The sequence below is a fragment of the Mixophyes fleayi genome, chromosome 2 (genome assembly GCF_038048845.1).
Source record: "Mixophyes fleayi isolate aMixFle1 chromosome 2, aMixFle1.hap1, whole genome shotgun sequence".
NCBI classification, from domain to species: domain Eukaryota; kingdom Metazoa; phylum Chordata; class Amphibia; order Anura; family Limnodynastidae; genus Mixophyes; species Mixophyes fleayi.
This window is the reverse complement of record NC_134403.1, coordinates 99464288-99485161: the sequence shown is the minus strand read 5'-3', so window position 1 is coordinate 99485161 and position 20874 is coordinate 99464288. Positions and strand designations below refer to the sequence as shown.

At 38.3% G+C, this 20874-nt stretch overlaps 1 protein-coding gene across 6 annotated transcripts in view; it reads right to left on the bottom strand.

Moving 5' to 3' along the window:
* Window positions 1-2757: 2757 nt before the first annotated feature.
* Window positions 2758-20874, bottom strand: part of ELF1 (E74 like ETS transcription factor 1) — a 106082-nt gene continuing 87965 nt past the window's right edge. For all 6 annotated transcript variants that reach the window (XM_075199779.1, XM_075199782.1, XM_075199784.1 and 3 more), the window contains exons 3-9: window positions 17032-17206; window positions 13255-13362; window positions 10278-10433; window positions 10083-10166; window positions 8833-9025; window positions 7550-8020; window positions 2758-4529 (exon numbers count right to left, since the gene is read on the bottom strand). In XM_075199779.1, the coding sequence (XP_075055880.1) occupies window positions 3914-4529; window positions 7550-8020; window positions 8833-9025; window positions 10083-10166; window positions 10278-10433; window positions 13255-13362; window positions 17032-17206 (1803 nt within the window). In that variant the 3' untranslated portion in view covers window positions 2758-3913. The remainder of the gene's footprint in view (window positions 4530-7549; window positions 8021-8832; window positions 9026-10082; window positions 10167-10277; window positions 10434-13254; window positions 13363-17031; window positions 17207-20874) is intronic.

Genomic DNA, 20874 nt, shown 5'->3' with positions numbered 1-20874 from the left:
TTGGCTTGGTAATCTGCTGAAAAACCTGTAGCCTATATCATCACTCTTTATACTTGTCCGGTAAGGTTGGTCAGCAAGGAATAATATAGAGGTGGATCACGTTTTACGGAAACAAATAGCAGGATTCTGTGTCCCATGTATTGCGGTGGGCACCCTGATCATGCCACACTTACCTTCCACAACCATTCTTTTCCAATGGTAGCGAGGTCGGGTTAAGCATGAATGGCGCTGTAACCATCACACTTTGTTTCAATAAAATGTATTCCATCTATATATTATAAAGTCCTAAATCTATTATCATCAACCTTAGGATGATGACTAGGTTGCTGGAGGTGCTACAGGCTTAGCTCACAAGAGACATGATTTGCATAGTCTTATAAATGCAAAAAACACTCATCCTATAGACCAAGAGATATAGGTAATCAGAAAACGAGTTGGATCCCCTTCTATAATAAATATATCCGTTTTTTGGAAGGAAATTCATCACTTTTTGGATAACTACAATTATTGCTGAGAACATAGGAAAGTGACACCATACAGATGAGTAAAGTTGTAATAGGCCATTTGAATTTTTGCAGGCCCTGTAAGATAGTAGACTTTTTCCTCTATTCAAATGAAAACACAAGTTGACTGTATAATATATGAATTGAATTAGCCCCAAGCATGCAAAATAACCAATGCACCCAGCAGGTGGTACCAACAATACACAATAGCATGTAGTTACAGCAATATTAAAGACAAACTTTATGTATATGCTGACAAAGTAGCAAAATACAGTATGCAGTAGTGGACAGAAATGTTGGCACCCATGCACTTTTATTCAAACACAATTTTCTCTAAAAATAAGTGCAAATTAACAGCAATATTTGTTCTCCATGAGTCTCTGTTAATATTTCAGAACAATTGTTTTTGATTCTGAATTGAATACTGTATAACCTTAGAAAATGAAAAGAAACGGTCATGGATGCACTTCCAGCACCTCTCTACTGGCAACGTTGGTCCACTTTTCTTGCACAGATATGAATGGTGCTTTCTCAAGCTGCTGTTTTCAGATCTCTCTACAGGTGTTCTATAGGATTTAGATCTGCACTAATTGCTGGCCACTTCAGAACAGTCCAGCGTCGTGTCTTGAACTATTCCTGGCTGGTTTTGGGGTCACTGTCCTGCTGGAAGACTCAAGACCTTCGACAGAGATCCAGCTTTCTGTGGGTTCAACATTGCGCTCCCAAATATTATTATCTTTTATTTATAAAGGCGCAACATAGGGTCTGCAGCGCCGTACATGACATATACAGAAAGCAATAATCCATACCATGATACATGAAGAACTAAATACAAAGACCAGTCATCTGAATTAATAAAAATACAGGTAACATGGTAATGCAGATCAAATTATTTGTGGGACAGTGAGCGAGAGTAGTAACCACCAAGAAGTAGGCCTAAGCTTAAGAAAACAGAGCTAGGGAAGCAGGCCAAGGGGTACAGAGGGGGATGGAATATTAGGAGAACACAAGGAAACCAGGCCCTGTCCGTGACAGCTTACATCCTAAAGGAAATAAGACACAAATAGTGTGATACCGACTGAGGGTGAAAGAAAAAGAGCGTTAGGAGGAAAATAGCCAGGTAATCTCCAGAATTCATAATGCCACGCATACATTCACAAGACACCGCGTGCCAGATGCAACACAGTAACCCCAAAACATCCTTTTTGATCGACTGTAGGGAAGGCGTTCTTTTCTCTGAAAGCTTAATTTTACTTTTTATATATACATATGCATCATGGGCTTTACCAAAAAAGCTCCAATTTGGTCTCATCTATCCATAGGACATTCTCTCTGAAGGAATTTGGCTCATTCAGGTGTTTTGGCAAACTCCAGTTGGGGCCTTCCTTGGCCTCCTACCATATAACTTTTCATTAAAATTAGCGACGGATGGTACGAGTTAAAACGGTTGTATCTTGTGTCTGAGGATTAGCTAGAGTCTGTTTGGCAGTTGATCCGAGGTGATTTCTCCACCATCTGAACAACCCTGTGGTGAAATCTTTCATCATATTTTCTCTTGCAGCCATGTCCAGAAAGGTTGGCTACAGTGCCATGGGCCTTATATTTCCTAACAACATTATGTATGGTGGAATCAGGAACATCAAAATCTCTAGAGATTTATTTGTAGTCTTAAGATTGTCCATGATTAACTACAATCTTCTCTCTCATCTCCTTAGACAATTATCTGTCTTTCTTTCCTCCATGCTAACTGCAGTACACACAGTGGATACAAAATAGGGGAATGAGTCATGTTCTTTATTCAAGTTTGTTTTAATGCGTGATTTTTATATTGCAGGCACCTGTTACTCATCACAGGCGAGTTCAGTTTCAAAGTGAATAAGAATCACCTACCTGAAATCTAATTATTTCTGTTTCTAAAAGGTGCCAACAATTTTCAATGTCCAGCCCATTTAAATATTCCTGCTTTTTGTCTCTTATTCCACTGCCAACCAAAGAAATACGTCTGTGGACACCAAAATATTTTTTAATTTCAACAATTTTCTGGAAGAAATGGTGTATTAGAAAAAAACTGCAAGGGTGCCAATGTATTTGGACCCGACTGTACAGTTTCAGGGAAAATTAACTTATTAGAAAAGAGAACAGATTGAACTTTTGCCCACAGACACATTTCTGAGTAGTGTTTTGGTAGTATCAGACTGTCAGTCTCTATCTCAAATTATAACAAAGAAATTATAACCATTTTCCTGACGCCATGTATGAATGCATTTACTGGATTTTTATTAGATATAAATTCTGCATACAAAAGACTTACTTGTCATACCCACATCCACTCGTTTCACTCTCAAATGAGTACATGCTGTTTCTTCAAACACAAGAGAGTCATAACCATTTCAAAGCAGGCGTCTGGAAAGAACATTATTTTCTGTGAACATGATTTATTTTTTTTAATAAACCAATGAAAAATACAAAAACAGGCTGAAAGATATTTCAACAGTTTAAATTTTTTTTTAAATACAAATTCCATCTCTATCAATACATAAAGTATAACATTTGAACTCTAAACATATACTGATCTCTTGAGTCTATAAAAATTAAATTTGTTTTGTTGGAATATATCTGAAGACACAGAAATTATTTTATTCATTTGAGATTTAGCAGGTTTTTTTTTCAGAGTTAAGTAAATATACATTATTTACAATAAAAAAAAAAATCCTCCATACCATTACATCGCTTTCACATCACCTGCAATATTCTAATGCAATGTATAGCTGGATTAAACAAAGGCACAGTAGTTATTGCTAAACAGTAATATTACATAGAACAAATGCAGATCAGAATAGGAAAAAATGCCTTTAGAACAGTGCAAAAACATCAGTGAAGTTATATCTGATTTGTATAGGATTTTTTTACTTGCTGGCTCTTAAGTAGTCATGTATCAGTGATGAAGTACAGAAGGAGAGTCTGTACCTAAAAATGCAAAGCTGTATTGGTTTATCTTATTTACAGTCTAACAAAATAGAATTTACAGCAAACACAGCTTATGTGAACACACTGAGATTGTCAATATATGCATACAAATATGTGCATCAAAGACGGTAAAATCTTGTCCTCATGGCACAAAAGGCACGTTCCTTCAACATGGGGGTCCCGAAACACCCAAGTGGAATTCATATTTACTTTCCTGATTGTGATTCCAGAAAATTTGTAATAAAAACAAAAGCTCAAAACCAACTGAAGATGAATTAAAAGTTGTACTGCTAGGGTATCGCATAATAGGATTCCTATTCGCAAAATATTTTATACAGACAGAGAGAGAGATAGAGAGATGTGCTCTGAACAAAATATATATAATATTGAGGAAAAGCCCATCACATTTGGAAAACATTAAATATATAGAGTTCTTCTTCTTATCAATTTGAGTCAAATTCCCATTGGTCAATTTCCTTTTTGATTTCCATCTGGGGTGTGAATCCATTTGGGCTGGTTACCACCAAAACACATGGTGGCTGGAATTTCTGCTCAGTTTGCTCATCTATCTCTGCTGTGCCATCCTGCAAACCTTGGTTATTGGTAACTGGAATAAATGTTTGTTTGGATTCAGGTGATTTGATAACGGATGTGATGACTGTGCCTGGGGTTTGGTTGACCAGAGGTGAAGAACTGGTTGAGAAGGTCATCACTGGAGTGGTCGCACTGAAGGCTGGAGATGAAGGCACATTGACTGTTCCATTACAAAGGCTTTGAATGTTGCCATTGAGAACCTGCTGTACCTGGCTTGAGCTCAGGACAATGGACGTTGGAGGTGAGCAGGTTCTCTGAGGCTGTAGCACCATGTTATCCTTGAGTACTGTCATCGGCTGAGCCGAAGGAATGGCTTGTAGTATAAATTTCTGTGAGCCTGGGGCAGCTCCGGGGTCTGTGTTTGTTATAACTGTGGTGAGAGGCACGGTTTGGAGTGTTACAGTATGTAGCTGTTGATTACCAGGCGACACCACTACTGGAACCTGACCTGAAGACTGGATAGTCCTAGAAAGATACAAATAGATATATACAGAAGTAAGTTATTCAAATCAGAAACCCATAACATGCTTTTTTTAATATAATGTACAGCCACGGTGGCTTAGTGGTTAGCACTTCTGCCTCATGAGTTCAGTTCCCGACCATGGCCTTATCTGTGTGGAGTTTCTATGTTCTTTCAGTGTTTGCGTGGGTTTCCTCCGGGTGCTCCAGTTTCCTCCCACACAAAAACATACTAGTAGGTTAATTGGCTGCTATCAAAATTGACCCTAGTCTGTCTCTCTCTGTCTATCTGTGTGTGTATATGTTAGGGAATTTAGACTGTAAGCTAAAATGGGGCAGGGACTGATGTGAATAACTTCTTTGTACAGCGCTGTGGAATCAGTGGCGCTATATAAATAAATGGTGATGATGTTGCTTTATTTGGTTCGCAATCCTGTACATTTCAATGCTACATACAACTGGCCTGTCTGACATTTGAACAACTAATGACGAAACCCAAATTGGATCGCTGCTCTCAGAAGAGCACTGTGTTTGCTCCTTCCATATAACACATGGTCAGATAGGTCTAGCAAAAGATGTGTGGGAAGGTCAAAATGGCAACAAAAATTGTAAAGCTACGCAACTTAAAAAGGGTTTCATAAATGGTACAAAATGCTGTTTAAAAGTATATGTTTAGGTATTAATAGTGCTTTAATGCTATTTGAAGGAAATAATTATATACTGAACTGCTATTAGGTAGTTGGCAACACAACGAAAAAAACAATATTAAAAGCACTCTTGATAATACCACAAGTTATTGCTAATTAAAATACATTGAAAAAAAATAGCCTTCTTAAATTTGACATTGTTCAGCCCAAGTTATGAGAAGTTGAGATGTCATATCATCATCCTGCAATGAATGCTGTAGTGTTAAGCTAGAAATAAGTGCGTGGGGTCATCAAGACCAAGTGAACCAGCATCCCTGTATATTCCACTTTTCCCTACCAAATTGTGTCCCTCATTTGGGGCATTTTATGGATTAAGCCTCAGTGGCCAGTCTGACTCCAAAATGTAATGTAATAGCATTCACCCAGTAAATGTTTGTGATGTTTAATGCTGTATGATGTTTTTAGTTGTGTTTTAGTCTAGCTTGCCTATTTGTGACTGCAAACAAGAGTCTTTGTGCACGTGAAATGTTTGCATGTATTAGCTTCCCATATTCATGCATACATACCGAGGAGTAGTGGAAGGGTCAGAGGACTACATCATGGTGCCAGCTTTCACAAACATTATATTTTTACAGACAACTGACCCTTCCTACACCGGATGATTCAATTGTGACTTATTGATGTGGTTTGTATGGTATAAGTTGATGTTTGCTGTACTCACTGAAAAGTTTTCAGAAACAATTTTTCCCTTCCTGTGTAGATATTGTGCTAAAACTAGCAGGACTTGTTGACAAATGTTATAACCGAAAATATTTCTCTCTCTTTATCTATATCATTCATACACACACATATATAAATACATACGTATATGTAGGCAAAATATTGCATTAGTCATAAAAAAAGAGTCCTTGATTTGAATTCAAACACAGTGCCTCCCACATTGAGAAAGAAAAGATCAAAGTCCTCAAACACATTGAGCTTGCATGCCTCTTATTTTAATATATTTAGTATAATGGCACAATCAGATCTACTTCATAACAAGAAAAATGGAGTGCAGTATTATTGAAAACTTCAGATTAATTTGTTAGAGATATATATATACCCTATTTGCTGGCGTATAAGACTACTTTTTTGTCCTGAAAAACATGCCTCCAAGTGGGGGGGTCGTCTTATACACCGGGTCCAGTATCGCGCGGTATCCAGTGCGGCCGCTGCGGGTCATCAGCAGCGATACAGGGGTGCCAGCCTTTTTGGTGTGACCGGCCCGTTCTGCTGACAGGGAGGGCAGACAGGGAGCAGGGACCAATCCAATCAGGCTTTGTATACAGCCAACAGCCAACCACAGTACTGCACCATTGTACAGTACAATACAGCATAGAAAATGTCCAGCAGTCAAACCCCTATCAACCCTATCATGGCACCAGCAAAAAGAAAGAAATATGATGCAAGTTTTAAACTTAAAGTTGTAAACTTTGCCATGGAACATAATAATTGTGCTGCTGCAAGACAATATGGAGTAACAGAAAAGATGGTTCGGGGCTGGAAATCAAATGAAAAAGCATTAAAGATTATGCCAAGGGGTAAGTGTGCACTTGCTCTCTCCCTCTATTTGTTATCTTCCTTCTATCATTGACTAGTGAATTACGTTTAATAAACTTGCACTGTTTTATGTTTACTGTACATGTTTGATAACATACAGCCTTGTGACAGTTTTCCTGCATGTCATAGGCATTTGAATATAAATTAACATGTTGAAATCAAATCTGATGTTCTTTTACGTTTTATTTGGTGTGTGGAAGGTGTGCGGAAGAGGGGGTAGTCTTATACGGCGAGTATATAACAACTCTATATTTTGAGTGGAAATGTTGGGGGTCGTCTTATACGCCCAGTCGTCTTATACGCCGGCAAATACGGTACATACATACATATACACACACACATACATACACATATATATATATATATATATATATATATATATATATATATATATATATATATATATATATATATATATATATATATATATATATATATATATACACACACACACACACACACACACACACACACATATGTATGCACACACACACACGATTAGCATTGCCAAGACACTTCAAAGGTAGCATACATGTACAGAAATATGGACATTCAGTTTGGTTTTTTAGCTTCGTCCCAAATTTCAAGCCAAGAAATACAATCCTAATCAAAATGTGACCACTCAATCAGATTTTAAACATGAATGCAGGAAAATTTGGTTTGTACAGACATACAGGACCAGTTCTAGGACAACAAATGCTGGGGTCCCTGGCGTGGAAATGACAGAGAGAAAGTTGGGTAAAAGGAAATAGAAGTAATAGTCTCCAATGACAAACTCACCTGATAGCCTGTGCAGAAGACATTGCGTCATTCTGAATGGTGCAACTTAAGCCTTGCTCAGGAACAGCCTGTCCAGACATAAAATGGACTGTCCGAAATAGCTGAGTTGGGTGGGGTTGCGGTGCCTGAGAAGATGTCACTGTCCTCAACATATCTGATGGCAACAAGGACAACTGCTGCTTGCTAGGCTCCATTAGTTCTTTCACTTTTGAAGATTTGGGTGACTTTAGAAAAGTGGCGGAGCCACTTCTTTGTCCAGCATTTGGAGACCCTTTAGATGTTCTTGTTTGATTTCGATTAGGAGTAGAAACTGGAGAATGCAAAGGAAGATCTGAGGAGAAACTTCCAGAGTATTCTGCAGAGCTGGAGTCATCCTCGTCAATGTATACAAGATCCTTTGGCATTTCTTTGAACTGATAGACAAGCCGTTGGCCTTCTACCTTAGCTAAAATACCTCTTTGGTAATAGTACCTAAACAGAGACAAAGGGAAATATCCAGTTATTTCAACATACTGGTAGGTTATTTGGCTGCTATCAAATTGACCCTAGTCTGTGTCTGCCTGTCTGTCTGTGTGTGAGTGTGTGTCTATATTAGGGAATTTAGACTGTAAGCTCCAATGGGGCAGGGACTGATGTGAGAGTTCTCTGTACAGCGCTGCGGAATTAGTGGCGCTATATAAATAAATGGTGATGATGATGATCTATGTTGGGGTATTACTGCAAATCTTGATGTTCATTCATGCATTTCTGGCATTTGGTTACTATAACATTTAGGTGCAGTAGCCCATTGGATCAGAGTTGTTAGATGGACCGGGCCTTCTTCATTCAGTAGTGAGGAGTATGACCATGAACAGTGGTACGAGTTTAGGGGGTTTTCTATGTATTTCTAATACGAGGTTGCTGTGTACATAACTACATATAAAGCGGAGCAGCTGCTGCCTGGTATTTAAACACAAAAGTGATTATTGTAGATTTAGTAATATTTTAACAGCTGATGAGACCTAAAAACAAAATATGCAGAGTGGGGACCATGACAGAACAGTACCTGCAGCCCAGGGTCTGTTCATCCACCACTACGGTTGTAAAAATGTATAGCACTAAAGACATTAATGGTATAAATGTATGTAACAGATTCAAAATCTGTTCATTTCACTTTTAGGAGGTAACAACAGATTTTATCCTTAGAATAAATGACTTACTTTGAATTTTCAGTCTGGCTAATCAGCTAGTGCTGTATGTTTAAAAGTCACGGATAGATACGGTTACTCTTCCTTGTTTTTTACCTGAGTGCCCTGCCCATTGTTTCATAGTTCATGTCTGGCTTGTTCTTGTGCTTCCCCCAAAGCTTAGAAACTGCCTTGGAATCCACCAGCTTGAAGATACCCTTCTCTCTTTGTGTCCATTTAATGTACTTTGGACATGTAGCCTTGTCTTGAAGCAAAGCCAGCAAGAATTCCCAAAGATAAATGGTATTGCCTGAAAAACAGAAGTGGTCACGTAAATGCAGGAACAAATTGCGCATAATCTGCTACATAGAAATGTATTATTAAACATACTGCCTGGGATGTTCAGACCACAAGTATCAGAGGCTTAAATACTGATTGCTTCTGCAAAAAGGTCTAAGTTGGTCTCTTCACCAATGGCCTTTTTGTGACTCCTGTTGTCACCAGCAACGTTAGCAAGCTTACAGCAGTAAATCATACAGTTCAATGCTACTGATGCAGTCTTGTTGTCTGAGAATGATAAATGGGGTGTAGCATGTGAGTATGGAAAGGAGGAGCCTGGGAAAGATTACAGCACTAGGCTCTTTTAAAATGGGCATGTTACTTACAGTTAATATGGTTTTACATACTGGCTAGTACACTATTTATATTTAAAAATAAAGGAGGGCTCTATATGAAAATACAGTCGCTCTGCTCGAGTCTTCCCACAGATTGCTAACCTCTCCCACTAGGTGGCTAACTTCATTCTACCTCGTGAAGACTATAGACCAGTGTTGGCTAACCTGTGACACTCCAGGTGTTGTGAAACTACATGTACCAACATGCTTTGCCAATATATAGCAGCTTATTGCTGGAAGGGTATGCTGGGACTTGTAGTTTCACAATACCTGGAATGTCACAGGTTAGCCAACACTGCTATAGACCAATATGCAGACCAACTTTCATACCAAGTCCTTGCCTTTACACTAGGGTATGTTTTTTTTCTACGCTCTCTCCCAGGAAGATTTTTTCAGAATGTGAACTGAAATTATGCTCCCTCTCACATTGTGAACTGCTGTGCACTATTATCAAGTCAATGACTGGAGAAGGATTTTCACAGATATAGAATCATCCATTAGGCAGCTAAGTGATTCCCTTAGTAAATGAAGCTGAATCCAAACAAAGGAAACAGTGTTATCAATCATCAACTACAACTGTCATTTAACATATTAAACCCAGAAAGGTGAGAATTGCAGTAAATATACAGAACAGCAGAAACTGTACTGGGCAGTTGGTCAGGATATAAAACACTTCCAGGGACAAGACGTTACCTTTCCCATCTTTGCTTTTCTTCTTCACAGATATATTTGGGGTAGTGGTGGGAGACTCAGGGCGAGGCGTTTTTTGTTTTCTCCCTAAAGCAAAATATTTCAAAAATAAATATTAGTTTGTTTACATACAAGCTGAGGTGTGTACATGCAGAGGACGCCTTTTAATGAGTGTTTATCTAGTAATCCTCTCAATACCTTTTTTCCTTTTAGGCTGCTCATCTAGATGAGATTCTGGAAGCTCTGGATACATGTTATGGATCTCCATCACTTCTGGAATTCCGTCAACAGTGACAGATACATGTGTAATTGGAGCGCAACTCAACTCATCTTCAGATGTACAGAAAATGTTAGCTTAAAAAACAAAACAGAAATAAAGATGTCAATGTCATACTGCCCAGCACATAGGGATTTCTTTAGTTTCTGTGCTAGCTTTGCTCAATTATTAATCATACATGGATCCCATTAATCTACATAAGAGTACTTTTCATATACTATGCAGTATTCCAGTTGTAATCATTAAAAATCTTGTACTCCTTATTTAGCTGGCAAATTATAATGACTGGATCGATTACCGGACAACAAGGTAGACTGCTCTAATAACATGCTAATACTAGTACTGTTGCAATGTACCAAACAGCATTTTAAATGTATTCTGTAAAGATCATGGTGCCAGAAACGGGACAAATCTGTTCTCTGGCCCCATTACTGCTCCCATCCTGGGGCACGACCCCCTTATCTCCACTGTGAAGTTTAAAAACATCATTGTATAAAGGGGCCAAGCCTCACTGCAGGTCACTGGGCAGTCCAGTGGTATAAATGAGATATTATGTGCAGTTAGAGTGTCTCTTACAGAGATAACAGTGGTGAACACAATCTCTTATTCCCCTTCTTGAAGTTTAACATTTTCTATTTTTGGTCTTTATTATATGTTTAATAATATATTTAGTGTGCTTGCTTCACTACAATATAATGAGGGTAGAGCTTTATCACATTGTTAGAAATGGCTGATCCAGGGGCTCCCTGACTAAATTCCTTCTATTCTCCTCAAGTCCTCCTAATACATTTGAATGAAGTCACCCCAGATCCACCTGCCACATTCCATAGCTCCAGAAAACGAAGAGTCTACAGAGTGGATAAGGCAGACCATTAGATATAGCATAGAGGTTATATATAGAAGTAGACTCTTAGGGGTATATTTACTGAACTGCAGGTTTGAAAAAGTGGAGATGTTGCCCATAGCAACCAATCAGATTCTAGCTATCATTTTGTAGAATGTACTAAATAAATGACAGTTAGAATCTGGTTGCTATATGCAGAATCTCCACTTTGTTAAACCCGTAGATTAGTAAATATACCCCTTAGAGTCCATTTTACATATTTAGCCTCCAAAGTTGGCCTATCAAATAAATCAGCAATTGCAATGTAAAAATAATCAAAAGCAGAAAAACCCTTGAAACATGCTCCCTCTTCTTCTAATCGCTAGCGGTTTACAGGCAGTAGAGCTGTGTGATCTGAATTTGATGGTAAAAATTCAGCAATCTGACCTGGCATTGTAATGACCAATCACTATTCCATTAAATTGCACTTGGACATAACTTGTTGCGGTCATATTATAGAAACAAAAAATTTGATGACATATAAAACTCTTGGCCCATCTAGTATGCCCAAAACCCTGAAACCCTGTTTGATCCTTTGTACTTTGTAAGGATATCCTTATGTCTATCCCAAGCATGTTTAATGCTCTACTGTATTAGCCTCTACCACCTCTGAAGGAAAGCTATTCCACTACCCTTTCTATGAAGTAGTTTTTCCTCACATTTCCTCTGAACCTACTTCCCTCCAGTGTCAGTGCATGTCCTCATGTTCTAATACTTCTCTTCCTTTGAAGAATGTTTCCCTTCTGTACCTGGTTAAAACCCTTGATATATTTGAAGGTTTCTATCATGTCCCCCTGTTTCCTTCTCTGCTCTTTATGTTCATAAAGGGAAATTGCCATTAACAATAAATTAAAGCATATATGATTGGATATGCAGTTTATATATTATATTATAAAAATACAATGAACCCCAGAACTGAAATGTTCAGCTATGAACCATTAAGGTTGCAGCTCTGTTAACAAGTATTATCTCCCCACTTTATTGCAGACAACTGAGGTTCCTCCACATTTTATGACCAGATCAGAAAAGAGAGTTTTTGCGACATCACTGATTCAGGTGTCGTGTTTGAATCAACCACACAGGACAATTTGCAAAGTTGTCAGTCACAAAGACACATTTATTAAAAATACACTTAGGTGCAAACTTTGCATTGAACCACACCAACCACTTAGCACTTATAGGTCTAATGTAAATTAGATAAAAGCAAGTAACTAATTGCTGTGTATTAATGGAAATTTTGCACCTAAATGAACTGTTAGTGAAGGAACCCAATTATCTATCTGCTATAATAGAAAAGCACCTTGTCCCCCTGGATATATTTAGTAGTGTATAAATGCTCGTTAATTCATGTATATTATTCAGCTCAGTGATACACAAATCACTGAGTACATGTGTGTCAGATAGTGGTTTTATTTTTCTCTAGATAGAAACAAATCCAAAAGAAGTTGCATTATTTAATGTAGGAGCAAATTTAAATTCGTGTAGAAGTAAATTCCAGGACAAATGAGCCCGTTATTAGCCAATGTTGATTAGAACAAAAAAGTAGTACTGATGGCAAATGCTCTCTTAGTAAAACCACATAATTACCAATTAAAAACACCTACAATCAATCAGTGTTCAAAATGCATCCTGCACTCAAGGTGTTAGTCTGTACTGACAGAGTTTACTGCAGATAGTATTAATGCCAAATGCTTTAAAAGAGAACCACACAAAAACATATAGTGTATACATATTCTAAGGGTAATGGGGTTATGGATTTCACTACCAAAACAGACAAGTCATGTCATATTTACTCACTGGATTTAAAACAGGAGAAGTCTGTCTAGCAAACAAGTTGGATGCATGAATGTCATCTAATATAGAATCGAATTTACAATTTTGTATTCTGCATTAAAGGTCACTGATGTATCTTCTATATTCCAGGTTGACTCAGGGTACAGAATCATCAAATATAGTTTAAAAAGAAATAAATAGATTACTTTACAGCAGTGATACATGTAGCATCCCAAACTCACCTAGTCTTTTCTCATCCAGTAAACCATCTGGAGAGTCCATATTAAGAAGTGCTTCTGCTGCCTCAATGGTTTCCATGGTCTCATCTCCATCCTGACAGGATGCTTCAACTAAAAAGAAAATTATTGTTTTTTTAATGTTGCTACAAGCTTACTTACAAATGCTCGCAGCTACTTCAAAAGATACAAGATGTGTTTAGTGCGCAGGTTTATATTCTTACATAGAAAAGTATACACAAAACGTGGTTGACATTGGCATGTGTGTACAAACAGAAACTCAAAACTATTTAAGCAAACTTAAAAATATTGGCAATTTCTTAATCACAAGTCATATATATCTTTTGCAAGTTGTGCTTCAAATAATGAATGTGCTTTTTCAAAGTTGACCAGGAGATGGCAATGCTGCTTCTGCAATATGCCTGAAGAGCCATTAAAAGTATTGTAAATTGCATGATCATCCTTATCAACTATTTTATAAGGTGCCACAAAATTCTGCAGTGCTGGACGGACACCCGGTATAAGAAATCATACAGAAGAATCAAATCATGCTTAGAATCAGAACAAGGACATGTCATCATCAGCTATTTATATAGCACCACTAATAATAAGGTTAGTTTAAGAAGGTGTAGATATGAAATAGATGGTAAAGATGGCCCTGTTTGTTAAAGCTTACAATCTATGGGGAGCGGGTAATGCTGAGACAATAGGAGCAAGGAAGTTCCGTAAGAGGGGAGAGCTGCACGGGAAAAGTTTTGGAGGTGGTAGCGAGAAGAGGTAATGAGAGTGGAAGAGAAGCACAAGTCAGAGGCAGTTATCTTGCGATGAGGCCAAAGATGTATGAGGGGGAAGTGTTTGTGTGCTTCGAAGGTGAGGGTGGATAGGATGAATTGAATTCTGGAGATCACAAGGAGCCAGTGTTGGTATATAAGGAGTGGTGCAGCAGATGTGGAACTAAGATAATCAGAATAAAGTGTTTTGGTGATGTCCTTCCTGAGTGAGAAAGGGATGTATTCTGGAAAAATTTTGAAGGAGACAATAAAGTGTAAGGGATTTAATGTGTGGAATGAAGCTGAGCCTAGGGCTACTGGGGAGAACCTGATGTCGTCAACGTTGAAGGATATAAAACACTATGAGACGTCAATATGATGTTTTGGACATGTTGAGCTTTAGTATCATTGGGGTGATGGCATAGATGCATTGGGACACACAGGATAAAAGGAGAGGGGTCAGAGGAGAAGGGGTAGATTTGGGTGAGAGAAAAGCAGAGGCCAAGAACAGAGCTTTGAGGGACAATGACAGATAGTGGAAGTGAAGAGGGAGGATGTGCCAGAATTAGAGACACTGAGCATTCAGAAAGGTAAAAGAAGAACCAGCAAAGCACAGTACAGCAAAGGTCAAAAGCGTTAAAGGTGTGCAGGAGGAGAGGGTGGTCTACTATATAAAAAATGGGAGACAGGTCAAGTAGGAGAAGTATGGAGAACTGACCCCTCAACATGGCTATGAGAAGATCATTGGACACTTGAGTCAGTGCAGTTTTGGTGGAGTGTAGAGGATGGAAGCCTGACTGTAGGGTTGAGGAGCGAGTGAAAGGACAGAAGGTGGGGTAAGCTGATGTACACAAGCTTCTCGTAGTTTGGAAGAAAATGGGCTGTAGTTGGAAAGAGAAATAGTATCAAGAGATGGTTTCTTGATGATCGCAGAGATTAGCATGATTGGTAAACTGCTAGTGGAGAGGAACAGAGGTCAGCTTGATGTGGGCAGGGTTTGGGAGAGGGAAAGGGGGACCACTGTGAAGAGGACAAGTTCAGGGTGAAGAGGAAGGAAGGAGTGCAAAGATCTCATTCTCAGTAAAGGGAGAGAAAGAAAAAAAATAATATTTTTTTTCTATTGCAGTGTCCTGGCCTTAAGCTGTCTTTGTCGTAATAAGAGTTCAGGAGGGCCAATGTAACCCATCAGCTGGGTATCATTGGTTTAGAAGCTAAATGCTTTTGATGAACTGGTGCAATTATTGTACTTGATGGCCTACAATTGTTCTTATTAATTACAATTGTTATATCTCTATAAGATACTGCAATTTCTACATTTTTTTGAAAATCTATTATAGGTATTTCATATCATGTTTACCATACCTATTGATTATAAATGAAATCACCACCTTCTTAGCTGTCCCAACCTCACTTTCAGTCCCTCTCCAAATCCTGCCACCTCCGGAATACATCCAAGATCCGTCCCTTTCCTACCATGAAAGTCACCAAAACTCTTATTCACTCCCTTTAATCTCTCACCTTGATTACTGCAAACTCCTCCTATCTGGCCTACCCAACTCGTGCCTTGCCCTCGTAATCCTATCTTCAATGCTGCTCCCCACTTCATTTTTCTCTTCTGCTGCTTTATCTCCGCTGCCCCTCTCTGCTAGTCGTTACCTTGGCCACTTGCGGCCTACAGAATTAAATTTAAACTCCTCATCTACAAAGGTCTCAACCAATCAACCCCCCTTCCCCCCACCACACACACACACACACCCGCAACCTCTTCTCTGGCCATACTCCTTGCCGCCCCTTCCGTTCTCTGCCAACGACCACCGTCTCACTACCGCACTGATTACCTCTTCCCACTCCTGCCTCAGAAGATGTCATCCGGGTTGCCTGTTCTCCTGTGGAACAATCTCCCACGCCCTCAGGTTAGCCTCTACTCTCTAAGGCTTCAAGAGTGCCCCTAAAACTCATTTCCTTATTTAAACCTATCAGCCCTCCTCCTAATTCATTTGCCTTGTGTAATACCACCACTCCCTCATTCATACCATCCTATTTGTATCCCCCCCCCCCCTCATTTTATCATTTTAGGACTTAAGCACTTACGAGCAGGTCCCTCTTTCCTCGCATTCTCCTTCTATTATTCCATCACCCTCTGTTTCAGCACAGGCCTACTTCACATTGGATATTACCATCACTCTCTATCTGTAAATAACTTGATCTGCATTACCCTGTTACCTTTTATTTGATAAACAGTAGCCGTCTGGTCATTGCATTATTTTGTTGTTTATGTATTATGTAATGTGTTACAGATAGTTGCTATCTGTTTATTTATACTACTGTAAAGGTCTGCAGTACTGAACAAGATAATAGTAATAATAATAATTTTAGAGTCAGACAAGGACAAAGCAAGAAAATACAGTTTTTCTATAAATCTTGGTAAGATCTCATTTTCACAATCCAGGGATGATACTCTCTGTGTTTATCATGCTGGGCCTGCTCATCAATCTCCTAGTGAGTGAGAATGTGAGCATTGGTTATCAAAGGATAAATCGTACAAGCTTATAGATCACCACCCAAAAATGGGTCTCTCTATATGTACAATATGTGTGCTTGTGACTTTCCAAAGTTATTTTGTGCAAACAATTAACAAATAAAATTCCTAGTACAATACGCTTTACAAATGCCCAATTTCCTAGCTAAGATTTAATACAAATAGACTACTTAACTTTTAGCCATCAGTACAGTAACTAAAAATAAATGCAGTGTTAATTCAAAAGTAAGCTACGACCCCTAAAGCTGATTTTCAGAAGAATAGGGTCCAAATTTTTATTGTTACCAGACTTGTTTATGAACACGTGATCTCAGTTTCTCAGAAAAACAGGAAAAAAAAAGCCCCATTGCTAAAGGGAAAGATGCATTCTTTATAGAGTCATGATGAGCCAACTTAGTAAATAAATTACATTGGGGAAAAATATTTTCTGTGTATATTTACTTCAGATTATATAAATCCACAAAGGTTTCAAACCTGTAAGAGTGAGGTCATCGTCTTCTATAATCTGCTCCTCTGCTACATCCAGGGAGTTCTCAGTGATCATGTCATTTGGTTCATCAACGCAACTTAATCCGGAGTAACTGTGCAGTAAATCTGCATTTGGAATGTGCTCCACGATGACGGCGGGGAAGATTGAAAGGTCATCAAGCTGTAGATAGAACAACATGAATTCTTTAACTGCAAATATTAAATATTCTGAGTATACATAGGAGTAAAAAGATATTAAGGGCACTCTAGTAATTTGTTTTCTTTACTTCCCAATAAGTCTTCTAAGAGTTATGAAGAAATATGTATAGAAAATGCAATACCTAATGTAAATTGTACAGAAATCAGAATTAACCAAGGTGTTCTGTGACCATAATAAAGCATGGGGCTGTAGACTGAGTGTTTTTATACAGATCACAGAAATCACGGGTGACTTGTAATATCTGTAATAATTTACATTAGACTGTGCATTATGGCTTATTAAACAAGTTTTTCTATTGAACACTGTGTTGATGACATCAGACCTCACCAATTAGAAGCAATTACACCAGAACTCATTGTTTAAAACATTTAAGAGTGTTTATACATGTAGTCCAGGACATGGTGCAGAATTATAAATCATTAATAGCAGTCTGAAGAAACATACCATGGAAAATGGTAAATACAAACATTCTTCTTTTAAACTGCCACAGTGATTTATGTTAACAAAAAAACTATTTTTTTCATGGGATTGCTGTATTTAAAGTCCAAGAGTGCAGTATAGTAGTGTAAGGACAACGCAAGTCAACTACAGCCCTAAGAGGTACATCTGACTGACTCGCAAATCTTTGAGATACACTTTCAGAAGGTGTATATGTGCAGGTCCCATAGGCCTAGTGCAAGTTTTTTGTGTCAGATATAACCGTACACTCAATTTTAAGTTGCATGCTTCTTCAGATTTGGTAAAAAATAAATAAAAAAAAAAAATCAGATTACATGATCAGATCGTGTTTGTGTGATCAATTTTATGGATTTTTGACCCATAACAATACAATACCCACTTGCAAATAGTATTATGAACAAGCCCTTGAAGTGGAATAACAGCAAATTAAAACAATACTGTGTACACTACAGTAAAATATGCACAACAGTGTCTAATAACCACTGAAAGAGCGCCTCTTCTACCATACACACACATTTAGAGGGAAGGCAGTGTTTTAGCACAACCCCTTGGAGTGGATGTAGAAAAGTTATACACTAAGTAGGAATTTACATAAGCTGCTTTATCTAAATGACCTCTTAAAAGAAATTAGATTTGGTGCTAAAAAAACAAAATATATTTCAATTTTAACAACAAATTAGCAAGGGTGGCTTATTGTTACGTAGTTCCGTGAAGAAGAAAGTAATGTATGAGAAAAGGGCAGAGGAGAAGCTTACAGGCGAAAGGCGCATAAGTGCCAGCCTTAAGGATGAGTGGAGAGGGAATACGCCAGTGAAGCCATTTGTGTATCAAGCAGTCTGATGACTATGATTCATTAGAAATCATTTAAAAAAGTATCAAACTTTCCCACAAAACGGGAGTGGGCAGTAAACATGAGAGGTCCTTCACAGAGTAGAATAGTGTACAGAAGAGTCTGGACTGCCCATTTTACACATCATGTGATCTGCCACTAACCTATTTTTTTTTCCTGGCTGCAACAAAGTCATTTTTTACTTGCCATTTTTATAACAATATAGAAAAAGGATTGAGAAAGAGTCTGGAGCTTTGCCATAGGTTTCAAATAATAGTAAACCAGAGAATACATGTTGAAAACAGATGACTGGCTTGGCAACAATACAAAACTCAGTTCTGCAGAAAATAAAACGATGCTGACCTCATAATGCTGAGTATGTAGAATGCTAAGAAGGGCCAAATATACAAGGAAGAGGAGAGATCCCAGAAGCAATTTTGGCCAGGGATTTTTGTGTTGTCAGATCACAAAGAAACAGTAACAGACACTACTGGGAAAACATTCAGTAAACTTACGTGTGCAATTCTATTGACGTGTGCACACCGATGACCACTTGTTGGTGATATTGGAAAGTGATCTACAGATTCAATAAAGAACGTTTTTGTTTCAAAATATTTTGTGTATTGCAAACCATCCTGTGTACTCCTTTCAATGGTCCTTCTCATTTCTTGTTTTTTTGCCAAACTCTTTCTAGTGCCTGCATCATTATATACATAAAAACAGAATTGGTTTGAAATTCTTTCTAAAGTCAGTACATTATTTTTGTTTGTGAATACACAGGTCATATTTTGTTAACCACTTCTTAGAAAATTAGACAGAACCAATCAGGTCACAACTCTGCGTGAAAAAAAAGATGAATGTGAGGAGGCCAGCACAGTGGCCTAGTGGTTAGTACTTCTACCTCACAACACTGGGGTTATGAGTTCAATTCCCGACCATGGCCTTATCTGTGTGGAGTTTGTATGTTCTCCCTGTGTTTGCGTGGGTTTCCTCCGGGTGCTCCGGTTTCCTCCCACTCCAAAAAACATACTGGTAGGTTAATTGGCTGCTATCAAAATTGACCCTAGTCTCTCCCTGTCTCTGTGTGTGTGTGTGTTGTGTGTCTCTATAGTAGGGAATTTAGACTCTATGCTCCAATGGGGCAAGGACTGATGTGAATGAGTTCTCTGTACAGCGCTGCAGAATTAGTGGCGCTATATAAATAAATGATGATGATGCTACAGCAGTTATTGAGAGAATACTTAAGAGTTTATATATCTTGTGTAAATAAGTGTGTCTGACAGAGTATCTTCTTTCTGTGTCTTGCATGCTTTGTCTTCACGCATACAGTTGAAGAGAGACCTCTCCATCTGCCCTGGGAGTGCAGCATACTACTCCATATTAATAAATATTGTGGCTATAAAAACGTCAGCCCCTTCAACATATCACATTATATTTTAATGAAAATGTATCTATTCTGGAATTGTTGCCACTGATCAGCCCAAAATACTTTGCAAGGCCAAATTAAAACAACTCTAAAGTTTTTTCTTAAGTACAAATAAAATGACAGTGATTCAATACATAAGCATTAGGCTAGGTACACACTGAAGCGCTTTCGTCCAATAATTGGGCAAATCAGCCGACATACGACCGCTCGGTTGGAAGTCGGGTTAGTGTGTATAGTGACACGATGGTCGAAAGTTGTGTCAAAGTGTCGATTGTCAGTTCATTTGGTTGGTAGTACTGTTTAATATTTTCCGACCAATCCACCTAACGATCATGTAGTGTGTATAATTTTCTGATCAATCTTAGGGTAACAACCAGTTTCTGCTCTGCAGATATGGGTCTCCTTAAACTGGTGTCCTCCTTCTGGATGATGGGGGTGATTAGTTGGAGCAGTTCCTGAAATGTGAGTTCATTCATTCTCAGGAAAATCCTGAAATCATCGGGGTTGTTGTCCCATATCTCCTGCAGCAGGGGCATATGAGAGAATGAGCCTCTACTCTGAACCACTCTTTGATCCAGCAAGATCTAGTCTTTCTCCTTCTTTCCCTTTGGGTCTGTACTTGCAGTCTTCTTGTCACAGTGAGCAGAAAAAGAGCAGTTGCTTGTCGTTCTTCAAAAATATCCATATTAGTAAAAAATAATTTTTGGAAGTGCGGTTGAGAATGAACGTACAATGTACACGTGCTAGCAAATGTGTGAAGAAAACGTGTTGCCTTTGCTTTTTTGAGAGTTTTTGGGTGATTACTATTGAACAAGCTCTGCCCCTTATTTAATTAAATTCTTGGGGTTATCGTTACATAGTCGTTTAAGTGTGTACAAATTTATAATCTTTCCTCACAACAATATGGCGGTGAAA